This window comes from Hakea prostrata, chromosome 2, assembly GCF_041222555.1.
Source record: "Hakea prostrata isolate BN-2017 chromosome 2, UWA_Hpros_2, whole genome shotgun sequence".
In the NCBI taxonomy this organism is placed as follows: domain Eukaryota; kingdom Viridiplantae; phylum Streptophyta; class Magnoliopsida; order Proteales; family Proteaceae; genus Hakea; species Hakea prostrata.
The window spans coordinates 4,742,923-4,760,584 of record NC_142601.1 but is presented as its reverse complement, the minus strand read 5'-3'; the positions used below and the strand labels follow the sequence as shown (position 1 = coordinate 4,760,584).

General features: G+C 38.0%; 4 protein-coding genes across 4 annotated transcripts; 1 reads left to right on the top strand and 3 right to left on the bottom strand.

Annotated features, from left to right (window-relative positions):
* Positions 1–1,817: 1,817 nt before the first annotated feature.
* Positions 1,818–3,120, bottom strand: LOC149023381 (putative glutathione S-transferase). The gene is made up of 2 exons (XM_089142783.1): positions 2,755–3,120; positions 1,818–2,457 (listed from the first exon to the last, which is right to left on the bottom strand). The coding sequence occupies exons 1-2, from the start codon at positions 3,076–3,078 to the stop codon at positions 2,110–2,112; spliced, it is 672 nt and encodes a 223-aa protein (XP_088998909.1). The 5' UTR covers positions 3,079–3,120; the 3' UTR covers positions 1,818–2,109.
* A 434-nt stretch (positions 3,121–3,554) lies between these two features.
* Positions 3,555–4,524, bottom strand: LOC149023380 (putative glutathione S-transferase). The gene is made up of 2 exons (XM_089142782.1): positions 4,176–4,524; positions 3,555–4,010 (listed from the first exon to the last, which is right to left on the bottom strand). The coding sequence occupies exons 1-2, from the start codon at positions 4,494–4,496 to the stop codon at positions 3,666–3,668; spliced, it is 666 nt and encodes a 221-aa protein (XP_088998908.1). The 5' UTR covers positions 4,497–4,524; the 3' UTR covers positions 3,555–3,665.
* Positions 4,525–6,883: 2,359 nt separating this feature from the next.
* LOC149023379 (putative glutathione S-transferase) lies at positions 6,884–7,776 on the bottom strand. Its single transcript, XM_089142781.1, has 2 exons — positions 7,453–7,776; positions 6,884–7,231 (listed from the first exon to the last, which is right to left on the bottom strand). The coding sequence occupies exons 1-2, from the start codon at positions 7,774–7,776 to the stop codon at positions 6,884–6,886; spliced, it is 672 nt and encodes a 223-aa protein (XP_088998907.1).
* Positions 7,777–15,798: 8,022 nt separating this feature from the next.
* On the top strand, positions 15,799–17,386 carry LOC149023378 (chalcone--flavanone isomerase-like). The gene is made up of 4 exons (XM_089143932.1): positions 15,799–16,047; positions 16,201–16,359; positions 16,533–16,756; positions 16,868–17,386. The coding sequence occupies exons 1-4, from the start codon at positions 15,939–15,941 to the stop codon at positions 17,153–17,155; spliced, it is 780 nt and encodes a 259-aa protein (XP_089000058.1). The 5' UTR covers positions 15,799–15,938; the 3' UTR covers positions 17,156–17,386.
* Positions 17,387–17,662: the final 276 nt, after the last annotated feature.

The following is a 17,662-nucleotide window of genomic DNA, read 5'->3' as shown; positions in this document are numbered from 1 at the left end:
TTCAAGAGAGAGATAGATTTTTCGACAAGGGACTGTGGGCAAAGAGATTTTCTGGCAAGAGTCTAGTTCTTTTCAGCGAGCATGGACAATTTCCGACAAGGTGTAAGTAGAAGATGCATAAAGGGAGAATCCCTCCACAAGCCAAGGGTTGGATATGAGAGGATTTAAATGGGGTAGTTATGTCATTATACTTTAATGAGGGCAATATGGTAATTTGACTTATGAGTTAATAGAATCTCAAATGAAATCTTAATAGTGTCCAACTTTTTAATTTTGTAAGTATGCAATCTGTAATTTCGGCCACTAAAGTGAGATACCCAGAGTTTAACCCCCATTAAAGTATGCAATTGTAAAAAACTCTAATTTCTATACAAAGAAAGGAATCGTTAATGGTGAACTAATCTTTATAAGAACAAAGAATAAGAAGAATCAATTCAGATATTGTATAACAAAAGGATAATTTCTCTTGCCCCGATATCTCTTCTACTTCTTTCAGAGGCAACATATGATCTTCACAATCACATGATCGAGAGTTTTTTGCAAATAACTAGTTAAGCACAGGTACCTTGTAATCACACCCTAATGTCCAAAAATAACATGTAAAACATGTTTGATCAAGAGAATATTGAGTTTTTCTTCATGATCTATTGGCAATTTGAGCTGTCAAGATATTCAACTACTAATGTCTTATTAAACACATACTACATTATACCCCATTTACTAAGTACCATTGTGTTCCATTTACTAAACACAAAATCTATTACATTCTATACTACGGGTAGAAGATCCTAACTCCACCCTCACGAAGAAACAAGAATGTAAAAAGTTTCTAAGGAAACTTTATTTAAAATCCTAAACTAGATACAATAATAAGTTTTATCTTAAGTCACACCAAACTTCTTTCTGAGCTGAAGAGCAAAATCATAAAGCTTGAGTGGATCTATAAGGGAATTAGTCAAACTCTTCTTCTCCATGCACCTCTTGCCCCCATTCAATCATTTTGGGCACTCCTCTTCTACGCTGAAATTGGCTAAGGTTCCCATGGCATGAAATCAGCTGTAGAATGGCACAAAACTTAAATCCACAAACCCAAAATCGTCACCACCAAATTATAGCTTATCTCCAGGTTCTTCTTCCAAGACTTTCAATCCCTCTATAAGGTCCTTCTTAGCCTTCTCTTGTTCTTCGTTTGAGCTCATCATAATTCCTCTCATGTTGCTGACGACCTAAAATTTTGCATACAGATCTTCACTCATGGATATCAGCTAAGCCAACACTTTGATTGTATGTATGATAAATTTTTGATCATGTACTTTCTTGTTTTGTACTCCATGGGGGTCATCATTTATATCTAAACATGGTAGAACAAGGAATACAATCAGGAAAATCAAACAAAAAAAGTTGATTCGAATTACCATCAGACATAGTTAAACAATTGATCAGATGGTAAGAAAAGTGAAACTCTTAAAATTTGCCCAACGCATGGTAGCTCGATAGATAAGACCTTAACCTCTTAGTGAAGACCTCATAGGTTCGACTCTTGCTGATGATATATGTAATATCCCCATCCTCTATTTATAAAAAACGCTCTTGTATCAGTAAAAAACAAAGAGACACCCATAAGAATTTTGATTCGATCCAGGCACCAATGAAACTCATAAAATGTTTTTGAATTTTATCATTTTAATGATTTTCATCCTGTTGTTCTGCGAATAAGATCCATAAAAACACATTGATTCACAGATTCATACATCTCGATTGGAAAAAAGAACATATGGAAATAGAAAGAATCAGAATCAATCAGTGAACGAGGAATAGATTAAAATTCTCAAAGTTTGACATTCATATTATTTTATTAATTAACCATGCATGATTACAATAATATGTGGGAAGGACTACACATGATCTGGGTAGATGACATTTCACGAGTTCTTGCTATTCTAACTAGTCCTTACTCTGATCCCAAGAGCCGAGATCCTCCATTTGTTGGAATACAAGATTATATCCAATCATACCCTTCTACTATATTCTACAGGAAGAAACAAGAATCTAAAAATTTACGAGGAAATTTATTTGAAGTCCTAGATTCTCACAACAATTGTGTTCTATCTAAGCCACACCAAGCTTCTTTCTAAGCTGAAGAGCGAAATCATAGACCTTGTGTGGATCAGGAAGGGAGTCAGCCACACTCTTCTTCTGCATGCACCTCTTGCCCCATTCAATCAACTTTGGGTACTCAGCCTCAGCGCTAAAATTGACTAGGGTTTCGAGGGCATAAAACCAGCTGTAGAGGGGCACGAGACATAAATCCACAAACCCAAAATTGTCACCCCCAAAGTATGGCTTTTCACCAAGTTCTTTTTCCACGACTTTAAATGCCTCTATGCATTCCTTCTTAGCCTTCTCTTGTTCTTCTCCTTTTGAGCTCCTCACTATTCCTCTCATGCCATTGACCAGCTGCAATTTTCCAAGAGATCGATTAAGAAACAAATGAGATGAATGAAAACTAACTAATTAAGAAACGATTCTAGACCCACCTTTTTGGTTGAACCTAAGCTCAACTTTTGATAGCTTTAGGTCGATCAATAATTCAAAGTTTTATGGGACCAGAGGCGAAATTCTGCCTTATGTTTAAATTATATGTAACGACTACTTCCGAGATATGGTCAATCCCACCGATTGAATAAAAACCTAAGGGAAGTAATAAATTAAAAGATCTAAAATCTTAAGGTCCATTGAGGTAAAGAAATTTACCTTCTGGTCGATGTAGTCAGCCCAGAATCTGGACTGTGCCCTTTCGTAGGCATCAGAAGGCAGTAGTGGAGCTTTGTCATCCTTCCATGTCTCATCAATGTATTGAACAATGACGAGTGACTCACAAATGGGTTTTCCATTGTGGATCAAGACAGGGATCTTCTTATGAATTGGGTTCATCTGCAACAGAAGAGGACTTTTACCTTCAAGTAGGTTCTCCTCCACCTTGTATTGATATTCCACACCTTTTTCAGCCAATGCGATATTGACCCTCATCACAAAAGGGCTAAACCGAGCACCCAAGAGACACACTTCGTCTGCCATTGTGACTAAACCTGATGATCAGTAAGGTTTGTGTTGTGTGTTGTGTTGTGGTAGTAGTAGAAATAGTAGCAGCTAGGGTGTGTTTATATACAGCATTTGCTGATTTGAAAGTCAAATTAATCATCCAAGTTGTCAGATTAAATTTACTTAAGTACCAATGGTGTTCATCATCAAATGCGTCATACTTTAAATGCTGACGTGAGCCGTTACGTTTTCTCATTATTAAATGATGAATTCTTCAACACAGATCAACAGCTTTGCGTGGAACCCAAGTTCTTCAGAATTCTGTTCGATCAATCATCTAATCTTTTAATAGTTTCTAAGAGTAATTTTAGAGGTTGCATACTTTAATGGTGGGTATCTCACGAAATAAATTACAAGTTGTACAAGTTGTCTAGTCTTTCTTGATGATCTATTGACAATTTAAGCCGTCAAGATATTCAATTACGTACCATTGTCTTATTAAACATGTACTGTGCTCCATTCAGTAAATACGAAATTTATTACATTCTACACTGCAGATAGAAGATCCTGACTCCACCCACATGAACAAACAAGAACATAAAAAGTTACTAAGAAAATTTTATTTAAGCCACACCAAGCTTCTTTCTAAGTTGAAGAGCAAAATCATAAAGCTTGAGTGGATCAGGAAGGGAGTTAACCACACTCTTCTTCTGCATGCATCTCTTGCCCCATTCAATCAATTTTGGGCACTCTTCTTCTACGCTGAAATTGGCTAAGGTTTCCATGGCATGAAACCAGCTGTAGAAGGGCACAAAACTTAAATCCACAAACCCAAAATCGTCACCACCAAAATATTGCTTATCTCCAAGTTCTTCTTCCAAGACTTTCAATCCCTCTATAAATTCATTCTTAGCCTTCTCTTGTTCTTCGTTTGAGCTCACCATTATTCCTCTCATGTTGCTGACCACCTGAAATTTCGCATACAGATCGATTATAACAATACAAATGAGATGAATGAAAACTAATTAAGAAACAAACCTTGACCCACCTTCTTGTTTGGACCCCAGCTCAACCTTTGACTCGGGATAAATTAAAAGATTTTGACTCTAAGGTCGATTGAAGTAAGAAATTACCTTTTGTTCGATGTAGTCAGCCCAGAATCTGGCCTGTGCTCTTTGGTAGGCATCAGAAGGCAGTAGTGGAGCTTTGTCGTCCTTCCAAGTCTCATCAATGTATTGAACAATGACGAGTGACTCACAGATGGGTTTTCCATTGTGGATCAAGATAGGGATCTTCCTATGAATTGGGTTCATCTGCAGCAGAAGAGGACTTTTACCTTCGAGCAGCTTCTCCTCCTTGTATTGATATTGCACACCTTTTTCATCCAAGGCTATTTTGACCCTCATTCCAAAGGGGCTGAACCAACCACTCAAGAGAAGCACCTCGTCTGCCATTGTTCCGAAACCTGATAATCAAATAAGGTTTGTGTTGTGTGTGATGGTAGTAGTACTAGCTGGGTTGTATTTATAAACAGGAGACACTGGGGTCCAAAGCCCTAGTAAGAGGGTCCAACAGAAATACAGCATAGAAAGGCCAAGGCTGGGAAGCCACTGCATGGAAGCCAACGTGGTAACTCCTCCAGATCAGAAAGTATCCAATGCACCACCTCAAGGTTCCTTTCTGCTGCCGCTATTAATTAGCCTTGTGAACGAGCTCAAAAGGTTCTGGACAGTCTCAGTCCTGGACCCAACACAGACGACAGAAACCACTATTTACAAATTACAAGAGCAAAACGCCAACATCCGTGCTGTTCACATTCACGCACTGCAACCAAAAGACAGACATTAGAAAACAAAGGATTAACCCAATGGGAGTCCGAATCTCCTGACCTGTCTGTACAAATTTTGAATGGAAAAAAAGGGCATAGAAACCATCACATACAAAGTATCTGTTGGTGCAGCGGAATGGTAGAATAACAGACTCATAAAGATATATTCACAATGTAAGGGTAATCTGGTCTTTTTACCTTTAGTTATTTGGTTTGAACCAGTTCTTTGAACCGGTTTGGTTCACATGTATTGTATAAGGCTTTTGTTGGTTTGGTTCATTTCATTATATGCAAAATCGATTTGGGGGTTTTTGATTCGTGTCTGAGCTCTGGCGATGGCGATTTGCGTTTCCTCTCTGTTCTTCAGTATTTGACCTTTGTTCTTGGATGATTTCGAAGGCGCTGTGACTAAGATATGTTTAGCGAAGGGAGAAGAAGACTCGATGGCAGTTTGAGGATGATCCAATGCCTATTCTAATTATCTCTTATATACAGATTTCATTTCTCATCTTGTAAGTTTATTCTAATCTCATAGTGAGATCGGACTCATACTTGAGTCCCGGAGAGTAGGTTCATTTGGACCGAACTCTCTTGTGTCTTCTTGCTTTACAATTAGGTAAATCTCTATCAACCGAGCATGTTAGGGCTTACACACAAGAAACAGAGCTGGATAAAAAACTAAAACTGTACTAAGAACAAATAAACTTTACACACAACTGAGATGTTACAACATCTTTGTTTCTTAAAAACTCTCGCTCTCTTTTGTCTCAAAATTTCATTACAAATAGAGGTGGGATTCATTTATATTTATAAGGAATGTAAGCTGACAAATACGAATAAAATAATAATTTCTTTCTTTCTTCAATTTTCTACTTCTTTTCACAATCTTCGACTCTCTTCTTCTTCAATCTTCAAATTTCTTCTCTTTTCTACAAGATTCTACAATGTTCTTCAAACCTCTTTTTCTTTTCGTTCTTCAAATTTCTTCTTCTTTCTTTAGAATTCTACGACATTTTTCAAAATTCTACAACTTTTTTCAAGATTCTTCTACTTTCTTTAGAGTTCTACAAGCTTCTTCAAAGTTCTTCTACTTTCTTCAAAATTCTATGGCTTTCTTCAAAATTCTTCTTCTTTCTTCACGATTCTATAGACGTCTTCAATCTTCTTTTTGTTGCTTCAAAGTTTTATGACTTTCTAATATCATGTTTGTTAGGTGTCAGGTTTCTGCAACTTTCACAAGTCGGTTTGAACTTCAACAGTATCAGCAGCTAGCCCTAGATTGATTTACATAAATAATACCATGTTTTTCTCCTAACATGTGTTTGAGAACTAATGATAAGGTAATACATCTATGGCATTCAAGGGAATCAGCATTGAAGATAGAATTTTTGAATTCGGGGCCAACTCAAATAGTGGTAGCAGCCAACGGGTCATTAATCAAAGCATATTGAATGAGCAATTTTTGTTTGTTGAGTCTCACGATATGTCATTTCGACCATTACAGACTTGTTCGATTGGTAATAGTCAACATTTCTTAGTAAAGAGGTTATGGATTCGATTTATAAGAAAAAACACCCTTGTACCTAAAACAAAATACGTCATTTTAAAAATCTTGACCAAAGATTGAACGAACAACATTCATAAAAATTGAGCGAAGGCAAATGCAAATGACTTGAACCAAACCTCACCGAGTCCAAATGAAAATTAATTATCCAACTTACAGTAATATGTTAGAAGTATAGATCTTGGATTCTCTAATAGAAAATTGTGCTTGGATTCTCTAATAGAAGATTATGTTTTTTTTTCCACCCTTTCACTAGCCTTTCTTATTTACCTTCTCAATGTTTAGAGGAAGTCTCCTTCTAAATGTGTGGTAAAAATATGTGAAAGAAACATTATAGATCCTTTATCCTACTAATAGAAGATTTGGCACCATTCTAACATGAAGAATCTAGAAATTTACGAAGAAAACTTTATTCAAAAATCCTAAATTCTCACAATAATAACGTCTATCTAAGCCACACCAATCTTCTTTCTAAGTTCGAGAGTAAAATCATAGACCTTAAGTGGATCTGCAAGAGAATTAGCCACACTCTTCTTCTGCAAGCACCTCTTGCTCCATTCAATCAACTTTGGGAATTCAGCTTCTACACTGAAGTTGACTAAGGTTTCCACGGCATAAAACCAGCTGTAGAAGGGCACAAAACTCAAATCCACGAAACCAAAATTGTCACCTCCAAAGTATGGCTTATCATCAAGTTCTTCTTCCAACACTCTCAGTGCCTCTATACATTCCTTCTTAGCCTTCTCTTGTTCTGGTCCGTATGAGCTCCTCAATATTGCTCTCATGTTGATGACCACCTGCGATTTCGCACATAGATTGATCAACAATACAAATGAGATGAATGAAAACTAAGAAGATTAAACTAGGGCTGCTTCAGAGTTTGGTTGGATTATCCTAACTAATAAGGTTTTGAAGAAAAATCCAACCTTGATCAACCTTCTTGGTTGGGCCCCAGCTCAACCTTTTGGTCAGGATAAGAGATTTCAACTCTTAAGGACGATTGAAGTAAGAAATTTACCTTCTGCTCTATGTAGTCAACCCAGAATCTAGCCTGTGCTCGTTGATAAGTATCAGAAGGTAACAGTGGAGCTTTGTCGTCCTTCCATGTCTCATCAATGTATTGAACAATAATGAGAGATTCACAGATGGGTTTTCCATTATGGATCAAGACAGGGATCTTCTTATGAACTGGGTTCATCTGCAGCAGAAGAGGACTTCTATCTTGGAGCACGTTTTGCTGCTCCTTGTATTGATATTTCACACCTTTTTCAGCTAAAGCGATACTGACCCTCGTTCCAAAGGGGCTGGCCCAACCACTCAAGAGAAACACCTTGTCCGCCATTGTTACTAAACCTGATAATCAAATAAGGTTTGTGACTTTGTGTTGTGTGTGAGGCTAGTAGTGCATGGTAACTAGGGTTTGTTTATATTATAGCGATTTGCTGATAAGTCTAATTAATCAACCAAGTTCTTAGATTAATTTTTTATTAAAATTCAGCCCCTACAAGAGCCAAGATGTTTGGTGCTTGTGCCCTTAAACATTACCATCAGAGGACGATCCCCCATCGAATGGGTTAATGCATAATCGTGGCATGTCAGTGCTTTTTCACACAACAGGGAAGACAATGTTAGGCCTTGATGGGAGAAACTACCAAATAAGAAAGAGAAGAGAAGAATAATCATGGAGTTGGCCAAAACTAGGCCTACCAATCTGAAGCTCAGTTTCGAGCTCAATGCATTATTATCAAGAAGCCTGTAACCTTACAAAATACGTTATAAACCTGTGCAATGCATGCACCTAGCTCAGACCTGAGATTCTAAAACCACAACGACAACTGCAAACTTACAGCCATGGAACACCAAATATAACCTAGAGAAGTGAGGAAGAAGATGATCACATAAATCCCTATAACAGAATACGAAAAATCCTAGACCCCTCGCATTCAAGGGTTCAAATTCAGTGTTGCGCATTAACTATGCTGTCAATGGTAGTCAAGATCAAAATCTGGGTCAAGATTGAAATCTCAATCGTTGATAGTAGATGCTGCACATTTAGTATATATGCAGCATTCAAGTCTACCTCACATTCAAATCCTAAAAAGAACAATGTATAGCCCAGTTGATCTATAGATTTAATTGGCGCTGGTTCAAGAGTAGTACAAGCCAAAGTGAACCAATAAATCAATTAAACCGCAATCGTTTAGCGAAATTACAAATAAGTTCACAAAATTTTTATTAGAGAAAAAAAAATCCATAAAATGTATCAGCAAACCCAAATTGATTTACATAAATAATACCATGTTTTTCTCCTAAGGTGTATTTAAAAAATAATTAAATATATCTAAGAAATCTTATTAGTACTAAAGATCACCAGTAAAAACATATGCTACAAATGAAAAAACCACGGGACAAATATTGCCCATATCCACTATGAGAAAAGAAGAATAATGCATAGATTTACACCACAAAAAGACAAATCAAGAAAACACCACACATCATCATCATCATAGATCTTACAAAATCTACTTGTTTTGAACAAATATCAAATTGTCAAAAAGGTTCAAAATTATTCGTACAATTGTCTATATTTTTTTTTGGTACAATTGTCTATAGCTACCATACACGATTCTCTTCAAAATAATAAAGGATATAATTATGCCACAAAAAGACAAATCAAGAAAACACCACACATCATCATCATAGATCTCACAAAATCTCCTTGCTTTGAACAAATATCAAATTGTAGTAGGCAAATTATTTCATGAACGACCTAATCTCCTTGATTCTTTTCCTTCTCCTACTTTCTATTTCTTCTTGATTTTCTCTCATGGTCTGATTTGTCTTCTTGATACTCAAAAAGGTTCAAAATTATTCATACAATTGTCTATAGCTACCATACACGATTCTCTTCAAAATTGGATCTCAAATTTTATTTTCCACTCATACTAGAGACTTCAAACTAGGGCTTGAGTAAAGTGGGCTTTCGGCCTCACTAAGAATATGTATACCTAGGTGAATCAATTAAAAGTTCGGTAATTTTCAATTGAACCTCTAAGGTTTGATCAAAATTATTTTTTATCTAAAAAAATGATATTTTGCATATGCCTCTCGTCTTGTAACCAAATGAACCAACTAAGGTCACATTATCATTTTAATGAAAGATTGTTTGATAACTCTGGTCAAGATTTTCGAAACAACATATTATGGGACCCAACTAATTAAGGACTCAATACTCTTTGATTATTGACAGATTTACCACTACCATTATTGGAGTTGGCCCTGATTTCTAAAATCCTATCTTTAATGCAAATTCCCTTGAAGAATGCCATAGGTACCAAAAATCATGGAAGTTATGGGCCCATGGGACAGAGGTTGGGGATGATGGTGGTGGTGGTAGTAGGGAAGGTGAAACTACAAAGAGGTAGTGTGGCTGCAAGCTAAAGAAAAGAAGATGGGTGAAAGGAGAACTCCTTCCCATATTTAGGACGCTATTGAGGTTTAAAAAAATTAGCAAGAAAGATGCCACTTAACTAGGAGAATTGATGGTAAGATCTTCCCAAAAAGTTTGGTTCAAGAGAAAGGCCCTAGGACAAAGATCTGTAAGATGTTTCAGTTGGCAAAAAAGAAGAAGGAAAACTAGAAGAAAAAAAATAAGGGTTTCAAACAGAGATTCTGCAAAGGAAGATCTATGTGAGTTAGTTGTTTCGTTCAACAAAGACAAGGTGGTACTCGAAGGCTTCCATCTCTTAGGGTTCGACCAGCATTTTTGGAAGCCAAAATACATTGGCAATCCTATGCCTCTGTGTCTCTCCGCCACCTTCTCCTCTTTTCCTCTATCTGTTTCTCCTTCTCCTCTCTCTTCTCTCTGTCTCTCTTTGCTTTTCCGCCTCCCATTCTCAGCTTCTCCTTTGAATCATTGCTACAGTTTCTTTTGATTCTTTATTGTTGTTGGGACGTTGTGGCCCTACTGCTTCCACCTCCTCCTCCTCTTGCTCTCTGATTCCCTCTTCTTTCTCTCTTCTCAATCTCACCTTCTCTCTATTTCTCCTCCCTTGCTCTCATCTTCTCCCTGCTTCTCATCCCCTTCTCTACCCTCTTCATTGTGTTTGGAGAAAAGAAATAAAGAAAAGAAAAGTTGAAGGCCGTTTCAGAGGGTTCTGTCTTGGGTGGTGAAGAGTTTTTGTCTTCGTGGTCTCTCAGGCGTCAAGGGGGAAGCCATGAGGGCCACCATTGTTGATCTCTCCAATTATATTTTGTTTCCAAATCCGGTTTCATCCCCTCCCTTTGTCTCCCCTTCTCATTCCCTCTCCCCTTTCTCTTTCTGGTTTCAGCTTCTTTGTCGAGGGTTCTCGTCCTTGATGGCATTTCTAGCGTCTGTAGTTGGGTCAAGTCACATCATCATTGGTCTGAGAACTGACACACGTCAGGGATAATCTAGTTCTGATGCAAAGTCATAAAGTCTCGTACTACATGGGGTCCGGATATCTCTCCTCATGCCTAGTGCTCTTTTGGTTCAATATCTTTCTCCACCTATGAATGATATCTTCAACAGGAGGCATCTGTTGGATATCATTCCTTAACCTTATGGTCATCCACATATGTTGGAAGCAAATGCCTCTCGTGAGCCCATCTTTTGGGCGCCCATGAGCCCAACCCTAACATATGCAACTCTACCATCTCATGATGATAGTAGACCTACTTAATGCACAAGACCCAGCCACTGCCATCATGGGTCACCCGGCTTTAACACCCCTGCTGAAAAGGTAGTAGTACTTCAAGGGTTAACTAGCCAACACCTTTAGACACTTATTAACCGTTTTCCTAGGTCTAAGTGAAATAGAAGGATTTGTTTTGGGTTTGTTCTAATATTAGGAATGCTCAGTTATGTGTGTCTCTAGTAGCATTTAAGATTGTCCAGCAAGATTGTTGGTTAGACTCAAGTATCTAGGTTTGTCTTCTGTGTAACGTTTCTATCATCGAAAAACATAGGATGGCACCTATTTCCATAGGATCAAAAATCTATTGTAGCACCTCCCTTCTCTGCATTCGGCTGGTAGGTTCTATAAGCTCCTCTACCTTCTCCAATGCACACCCCCACAAGCTTTGGTGAGTGGATCTTAAACTTAGGAATAGATGGAATCCAGTGCAGCACTGAGCTGCGTACAGTTCGGATGAAATCGATGGTCAAGGCTGAAATCTCGAACACCCCATTTTTCTATTTTTTTTTAACTATACTTACCTGTAACCAAAAAAAAATATGCAAAAGGAGTGGTCAAGATTTCGACATTGACCACTAGGAGAAATCATGGCCATAAGTAACTCAATATTGCACATTTAATGCACGGCACTAAAGTTGAACCTGCAAGTGGCCCATTCCCCACTTGCCAACAAACCCCATCCATTAATACTTTCTGGCCCACCATGATGCTTTTTCTTGCCCATAATGGACAGTTTCTAGGCTTTGCTTCAAAGAAGGGATAATAGACTGACTTTATAAATCTTGTCCACAGAGACTTTTTTTTTTTTTTTTGGTAAAATTGTCCACAGAGACTCAGGTCCTGCCATTCTTGATTTTCTGTCCTTGCCTCACAAATCTCGATAGTCAAAAAAGGTTGGAAATTAATCATACAATCCAATTCCTTGCTGACCATCTATTCATAGGTACCATCCACAGTTCTCTTCAAAATCGGACCATGAATCCTATTCTAATTCACATTGGAGACTTCAAATTGGGGCTTGAATAAAGTGGGCTTTGGGCCTCGCTGACAAAATTTATACCTTGTTCTAAGTTCGGTAATTTTCTCCAGACCCTAATTTTGATCTAAGTTATTTTTTATTTAAAAAACTAATCTTTTGAATTTGTCTCCCCAGTAGCATTCAAAAGAATCAACTTTAGTCAAGATTTTCAAAGGGACATATTCTGGGACTAAACTACTAACTACTATCATTTACCCTCAATAGTTGAATGCATCACTAAAATAATCCAAATGTAATGGACCTCGTGAGTTTACTTGAGTCATGTGATTGTGTTTTTCATTTTTTTTTTCTTTTTTTTCTTTTTTCAACCAAAATTGAAGTTCGTTTATGCTAATTTACGCACACCATGACTATATCCTCAAGGAGATAACTGTTCCATATAATTTGAATGTAAGGCAAAGCTTCGCCCTTGACCCTGAAGGATTAATTCAAACTATAAACTCCTACTTGGAGGTGTTTACCAACTCGGCCACCCTTTGAAGTTCATGTGATCGACTTGTATCTTATATGGTACCGCCCCACATTGGGATTGCACCAGCGGGTAAAATTTTGATCTTCGGAATTCAAATGAACATATGAAAATTTCATCCACTTGAGTGAAGAGAATTAGATTTAACCATTGTATTTTCCTTCATTATTACACCCACCATCAAGATTTGAAAATGCAATTTAAATTTTCTATTTCGAAAAAGCGTGAAGGTGTAGCCTTTTTCTATTCTGGATTTTTAGCCGGAATTCTTGAAGGTTACCAAAGCCCTGACATATAAATTTTTCAAATCTAATAATACAGATTTCAGGGTTTCGGTAGCCTTCTCTACATAAGAAATTAGGACACAGTTCAAAGCCCTTTCTACTATGGATTTTAGCCAGAATTCTTGAAGTCAAACAATAAGCATAAATCTGGCAAAAGTGGTGAGCACCGTCAGATTCACTGCTGCTTGAAAGAGGTAGGAAGAGTATTGAGTATGGCTCATGCTTTATATTGTGTTGCCGACGGACATAGGTCCTACTTCCCGGTGGTGAGTGGGCAAGATGTGGGAGCAAAGCCCCATAGCCTGTAAAGGGTCCATATTTCTGTGGGACTTAAGAGTTTCTTTACGGTTTGGGTTTGAGTTCATGAATAATTGTGGTTTAGGTTTTCTAAGTACTTATATATATTCTCTTGCAACAGAATATTGGATATAGTGAAAAACCTTGCATGTAGCCTCACATTGAGATGAACCAGGGTAAAATTCGTATCTCCTTTTCTTTTTTGGTTTTCTATTCGATTGTGTGTGATTAATCTCTCTAATCCGAACAAAGAGAGGTACAGTAAAGAGTAATATTATGCAACGGCTACTCATGACAGCAGCCATATCCGTAAGAGAGAAAAGCTTAGAAATTAAACCTAGCAGAGATTTTTCTTGATGGGTTCAGAGTAGAGACGAGATGGATATTCTAATATAAAGGGTTTCCAGGGAGTTTTGAACTTTGACCAAACAACAGTAAAAAAGTTAAAGCGGGTGCTTTTAACAGACATGAGAAGAAGATAGGGTCTTCCTGAACTTCGTCTGCAACTCTGAAAGATCGTAATAGGTGGTGTTGGTCAAATAGGGCTTAGGTTTTGATCGTAGAATTTAGGTTAGCTGATGAAGGGGAGTTTTCCGGTGAAGGTCTTCCTAAGTTTTGAAGGTGCAAAGTGAGCTAGAATGGAACGGCAGCACTGGGTAGGATCAGGTTTTGGGTTTCTGAAAACAGAAGAAAATTCTGTCATTTATAGTTATCAGATGAGGGAGCTGCTTTGGTTTGAGTTTCTTCATGAGACAAGGGAGTACATGATCAAGAAAACAGCGGGGGTAGTTAGGGTTTGGGTTGTGGAGGACTAGAAGAAGAATAGATTGGTGTGGATGGTTTAAACACGTTGTGATTTCATGTTAGGACTTCAGATGAAAAGGTGAGGAAGAAGAGAGAGAGAGAGAGAGCGAAAAAGAAACAGACCCATATGGGCTGGTTGAAATCATCGTCACCATAACCAGAACAGAACATCTTCATTTTAAGTTTCAGAAAGAAAAGCCTGGGCTAATTCAAGTTTTACAAATGAAAATCATTTCCTGGGGGAAAAAATGGCATTTCAGAAAGCAGCTTGCTTGAAGGGAGAACTTGAAATCCAAACCCTAACTACTCCCTGTTTTCTTGTTTTCTTGTTTTCCCAAACCTGAAGATGTTTCAACAAGAAATAGATCGTGTTAGGGATGGTTTAAAAACGAACTGTTGTTACCTTTGGGATAAGAGTTTGCTTGAAGGGAGAACTTGAAATGAAAATCGAATCTTGCATGAGGAACACTAGTTTTCAAAAGAAGCATCCTGCCTTCACCTGCAAGTTTTGATTGTATCAAACACCAATCTCTGATTCTAAAATCTTGGCCTCAAGTATGGTGTCGCATTTGCTAAATTGAAAGAATCATGGATTTGTAAAGTCAGCGAAAGGGTTGGTTTTTGATTAATACCACAGCTGAAGATATGTATTGTTGTGTAATTAGGGTTTCTTTGCAGAAGAAAATCATCTGTTGTGCATGGTTACGACTGTTCACTTTTTATACAAAATAACATGTTAGAGATTTAAAGCTTGACTTTAAATTTGAAAAAGTCTAAAATAGTCTTATAATTTATTTGCTTTCTCAGCCAGTTATTTTGACATATATGTACAATATATGTACAGAACAGAGAATATTTGTTCTTTCTTTGCAATGTTGGAAAGAGGAGGGCCAGTTCAATGGAAAAAAAAAAAAAGAAAAGAGAGATTGGGTTTCAACAATTCCATTTTGGTTTGGTTTGTGCCGTCCAATTCGGGTTGAGTTTGATGTACACGTTTATGTACGAGGGCTGATTGTGCTTTCGGTTAAGGGAGGTAATTTACACTCATCCATCACTCATCATGAGCGCCCAAACCAATAAATTGCACGATACCCTCACAAGAGTTAAAACTTTTGGTGTCTGGCCCCTTAAAATAGTATGATCAAAGGACACTTTCCGCCGAGTCACAATGCTTTATTTGCATAGAATTTGGATTTCCTCCACCCATGTGTACGATACACCCGGAAATTCATCAGGTCCATTTTCTTGTCAGAAATAGACCATGTGACTTATAAATGGATTTCAACCACTGATGTGATGTCGAGATACATTTCACACATCTACAAGGAAATGGACCTGATATTGATCCATATGCACACTGTGTTAGGTGGGCTATGCTAGGAAAATGTTGAGTGCAATGTGCACCCGGGTGTAGAAGGATGTGAATGCTCTTGTGGGCCCCACGTGTTTGTATGGTTGGAAAGCCATCGGGGAGTAGTCTGTGCTCCCCCGACGGGGTGAGGATCTGGACTCTTCGCTGACAACCCCTAAGGCCATGAGTCGAACCATAACTTCGGTGGAAGATCTGGTGTATGGACTATGGAGCACATGCATATCTGTGATGAAGAGATCCAACTAAAAATCATTGGTATTTTGTGTATCAACGTTGCTCCCCGTTCGCACTCTTATCTGTCATTCAGCGTGCGATGATCTTAAATTCTTACCTACCCGCTCTTCCCACCTTTCATATTATTATATTTGTTATTATTGCTATGATTTTCTGCTCTGCAACTCATTTAAGTCTTCTTAATAACAAAGCTTTGAGCTGTCCCCTTTAATTGTTTCTCTTCAGTAGTAGTTTTGAGCAGTGACTAGAAGTGTAGAACTATCTTAGTTTTGGAAAACAGAGAGGAAATGGCTCCGGGTGCAGTAATGGTATCAGAATTGCAGGTGGAAGACATTACATTCCATGCGAACCTGAAGCCTCCAGGCTCAACAAACACACACTATCTAGGCGGCGCAGGTGAGCTTTCAGGGTTTAATTCTGGCTTCCTCTGTTCTTCTCCCCCTCTTCTGGATCCTCTGCCTTTTAATGAGATCTTCTAATGCTTCTGCATATGAGTAAAAATAAATCAGAAATCAGAAATGGCTGGTGTGATTGGGTTCTAAAATGCAGGTGTTAGAGGATTGCAGATACAAGGACAGTTCATAACGTTCACCGCCATCGGTGTCTACTTAGCGAATGAAGCTCTTCCTTCACTCGCGGCTAAGTGGAAGGGCAAGACCCCTGAGGAACTCAACTCCTCTCTCGATTTCTTCACTGATATCGTCAAAGGTCAGTAAATTCCCTTTCTGGGTTCTTTACATGTAGATAAGATGTCATATGATGTGGGCTTATCTAGTATATATGCTCAACTATAATGAAAGTTTTCAAGAAAAGGAGATCTGGGTGTGAAGTTTTAGAACTATCTAATTGAAGGATGTTGTTGTGTTTGTATTATGTTCCAGGTGAATTCGAGAAATTCATTAGGGTAACGATGTTAAAGCCCTTGACGGGACCACAATATGCAGAGAAGGTGACAGAGAACTGTGTGGCTTACTGGAAAGCTGTGGGGATTTACACAGATGCAGAGGCCAAGGCAGTGGAGAAATTTATTGAAACCTTCAAGGATGAGACCTTCCCACCAGGGTCTTCCATCCTCTTCACTCTTTCACCTCATGGCTCCCTCACGGTTCGTTCCTTGCTCAATCTGTTCTTCAATGGTTATCCTTTAATGGTGATTTGGGTTTTGATTCTTTGATTTTTCTTTTGCCTCTCTGTGTTCACAACATGATATATGAAGATTGCTTTCTCCAAATCAAAAGATGGGGTGATTCCAGAAGTAGGGTCTGCAGTTATAGAGAACAAACAGTTGTCAGAAGCAGTGCTGGAGTCCATCATTGGCAAGCATGGAGTCTCTCCTCCGGCCAAACAGAGCTTGGCAGAGCGGATCCATGGACTATTGCTCGAATTTGATACCATCAATGTCAATGGCTTGAATGGTGAGAAAGTTGAGGCTGCCAATGGCTTGAATGGTGAGAAAGTTGAGGTTGCCAAGCAGGAAAATGGGGATTCTGTCTGTAAGAAGTAAAAGCTCAAGAGAAAGGCGGCTATGGTTCTGTTTTGATGTTTTCACTTACAGACCAACTGGGTATGAAAAAGATAAATTCAGAGGTCTTTTATCTGTAAACTTATGCGTTTGATAGCTCTTTTCTTTCTTTGCTCTTATAGATAATAACTATCTCCAATTTGGATCGGTGGACTTTTTTGAGATAAAAGTCATTGATTTCATGTTATAAGTATTGTTCTCTTTGTTTCCAAATATTCTGTGTAACTATACTTAATTTAGAGGAATTTTTCAATCAAGAAATATTTTATGATCTACCACCTTTTAGGTTTGATGCAGCATGGCTCCTATTTCTGGGACTTTGGATGCTAGTGAAACATAGGATCTGAATACCAAAAAAGGCGGATAATATAGGGTATTTTGGATTATCTCTTGGATTGTGATCTAAAGCTTGTTCAGTTTGTTTTGATCAGTCCATACTTCACATCTTACAAGTCTTGGCTTGTGGGTATTCTTGGGGATACCTATAAC

What these genes read in the sequence shown, in the direction of transcription:
- LOC149023381 (XM_089142783.1), bottom strand. Translation starts at nt 3,078, where the DNA reads ATGGCAGACGAAGTGTGTCTCTTGGGTGCTCGGTTTAGCCCTTTTGTG. An exon ending in CTGACTACATCGACCAGAAG is followed by an intron (nt 2,458 to 2,754) that starts GTAAATTTCTTT and finishes GGAAAATTGCAG; the next exon opens with CTGGTCAATGGCATGAGAGG.
- LOC149023379 (XM_089142781.1), bottom strand. Translation starts at nt 7,776, where the DNA reads ATGGCGGACAAGGTGTTTCTCTTGAGTGGTTGGGCCAGCCCCTTTGGA. An exon ending in TTGACTACATAGAGCAGAAG is followed by an intron (nt 7,232 to 7,452) that starts GTAAATTTCTTA and finishes GCGAAATCGCAG; the next exon opens with GTGGTCATCAACATGAGAGC.
- LOC149023378 (XM_089143932.1), top strand. Translation starts at nt 15,939, where the DNA reads ATGGCTCCGGGTGCAGTAATGGTATCAGAATTGCAGGTGGAAGACATT. An exon ending in ACACTATCTAGGCGGCGCAG is followed by an intron (nt 16,048 to 16,200) that starts GTGAGCTTTCAG and finishes TCTAAAATGCAG; the next exon opens with GTGTTAGAGGATTGCAGATA. An exon ending in CACCTCATGGCTCCCTCACG is followed by an intron (nt 16,757 to 16,867) that starts GTTCGTTCCTTG and finishes TGATATATGAAG; the next exon opens with ATTGCTTTCTCCAAATCAAA.
- LOC149023380 (XM_089142782.1), bottom strand. Translation starts at nt 4,496, where the DNA reads ATGGCAGACGAGGTGCTTCTCTTGAGTGGTTGGTTCAGCCCCTTTGGA. An exon ending in CTGACTACATCGAACAAAAG is followed by an intron (nt 4,011 to 4,175) that starts GTAATTTCTTAC and finishes GCGAAATTTCAG; the next exon opens with GTGGTCAGCAACATGAGAGG.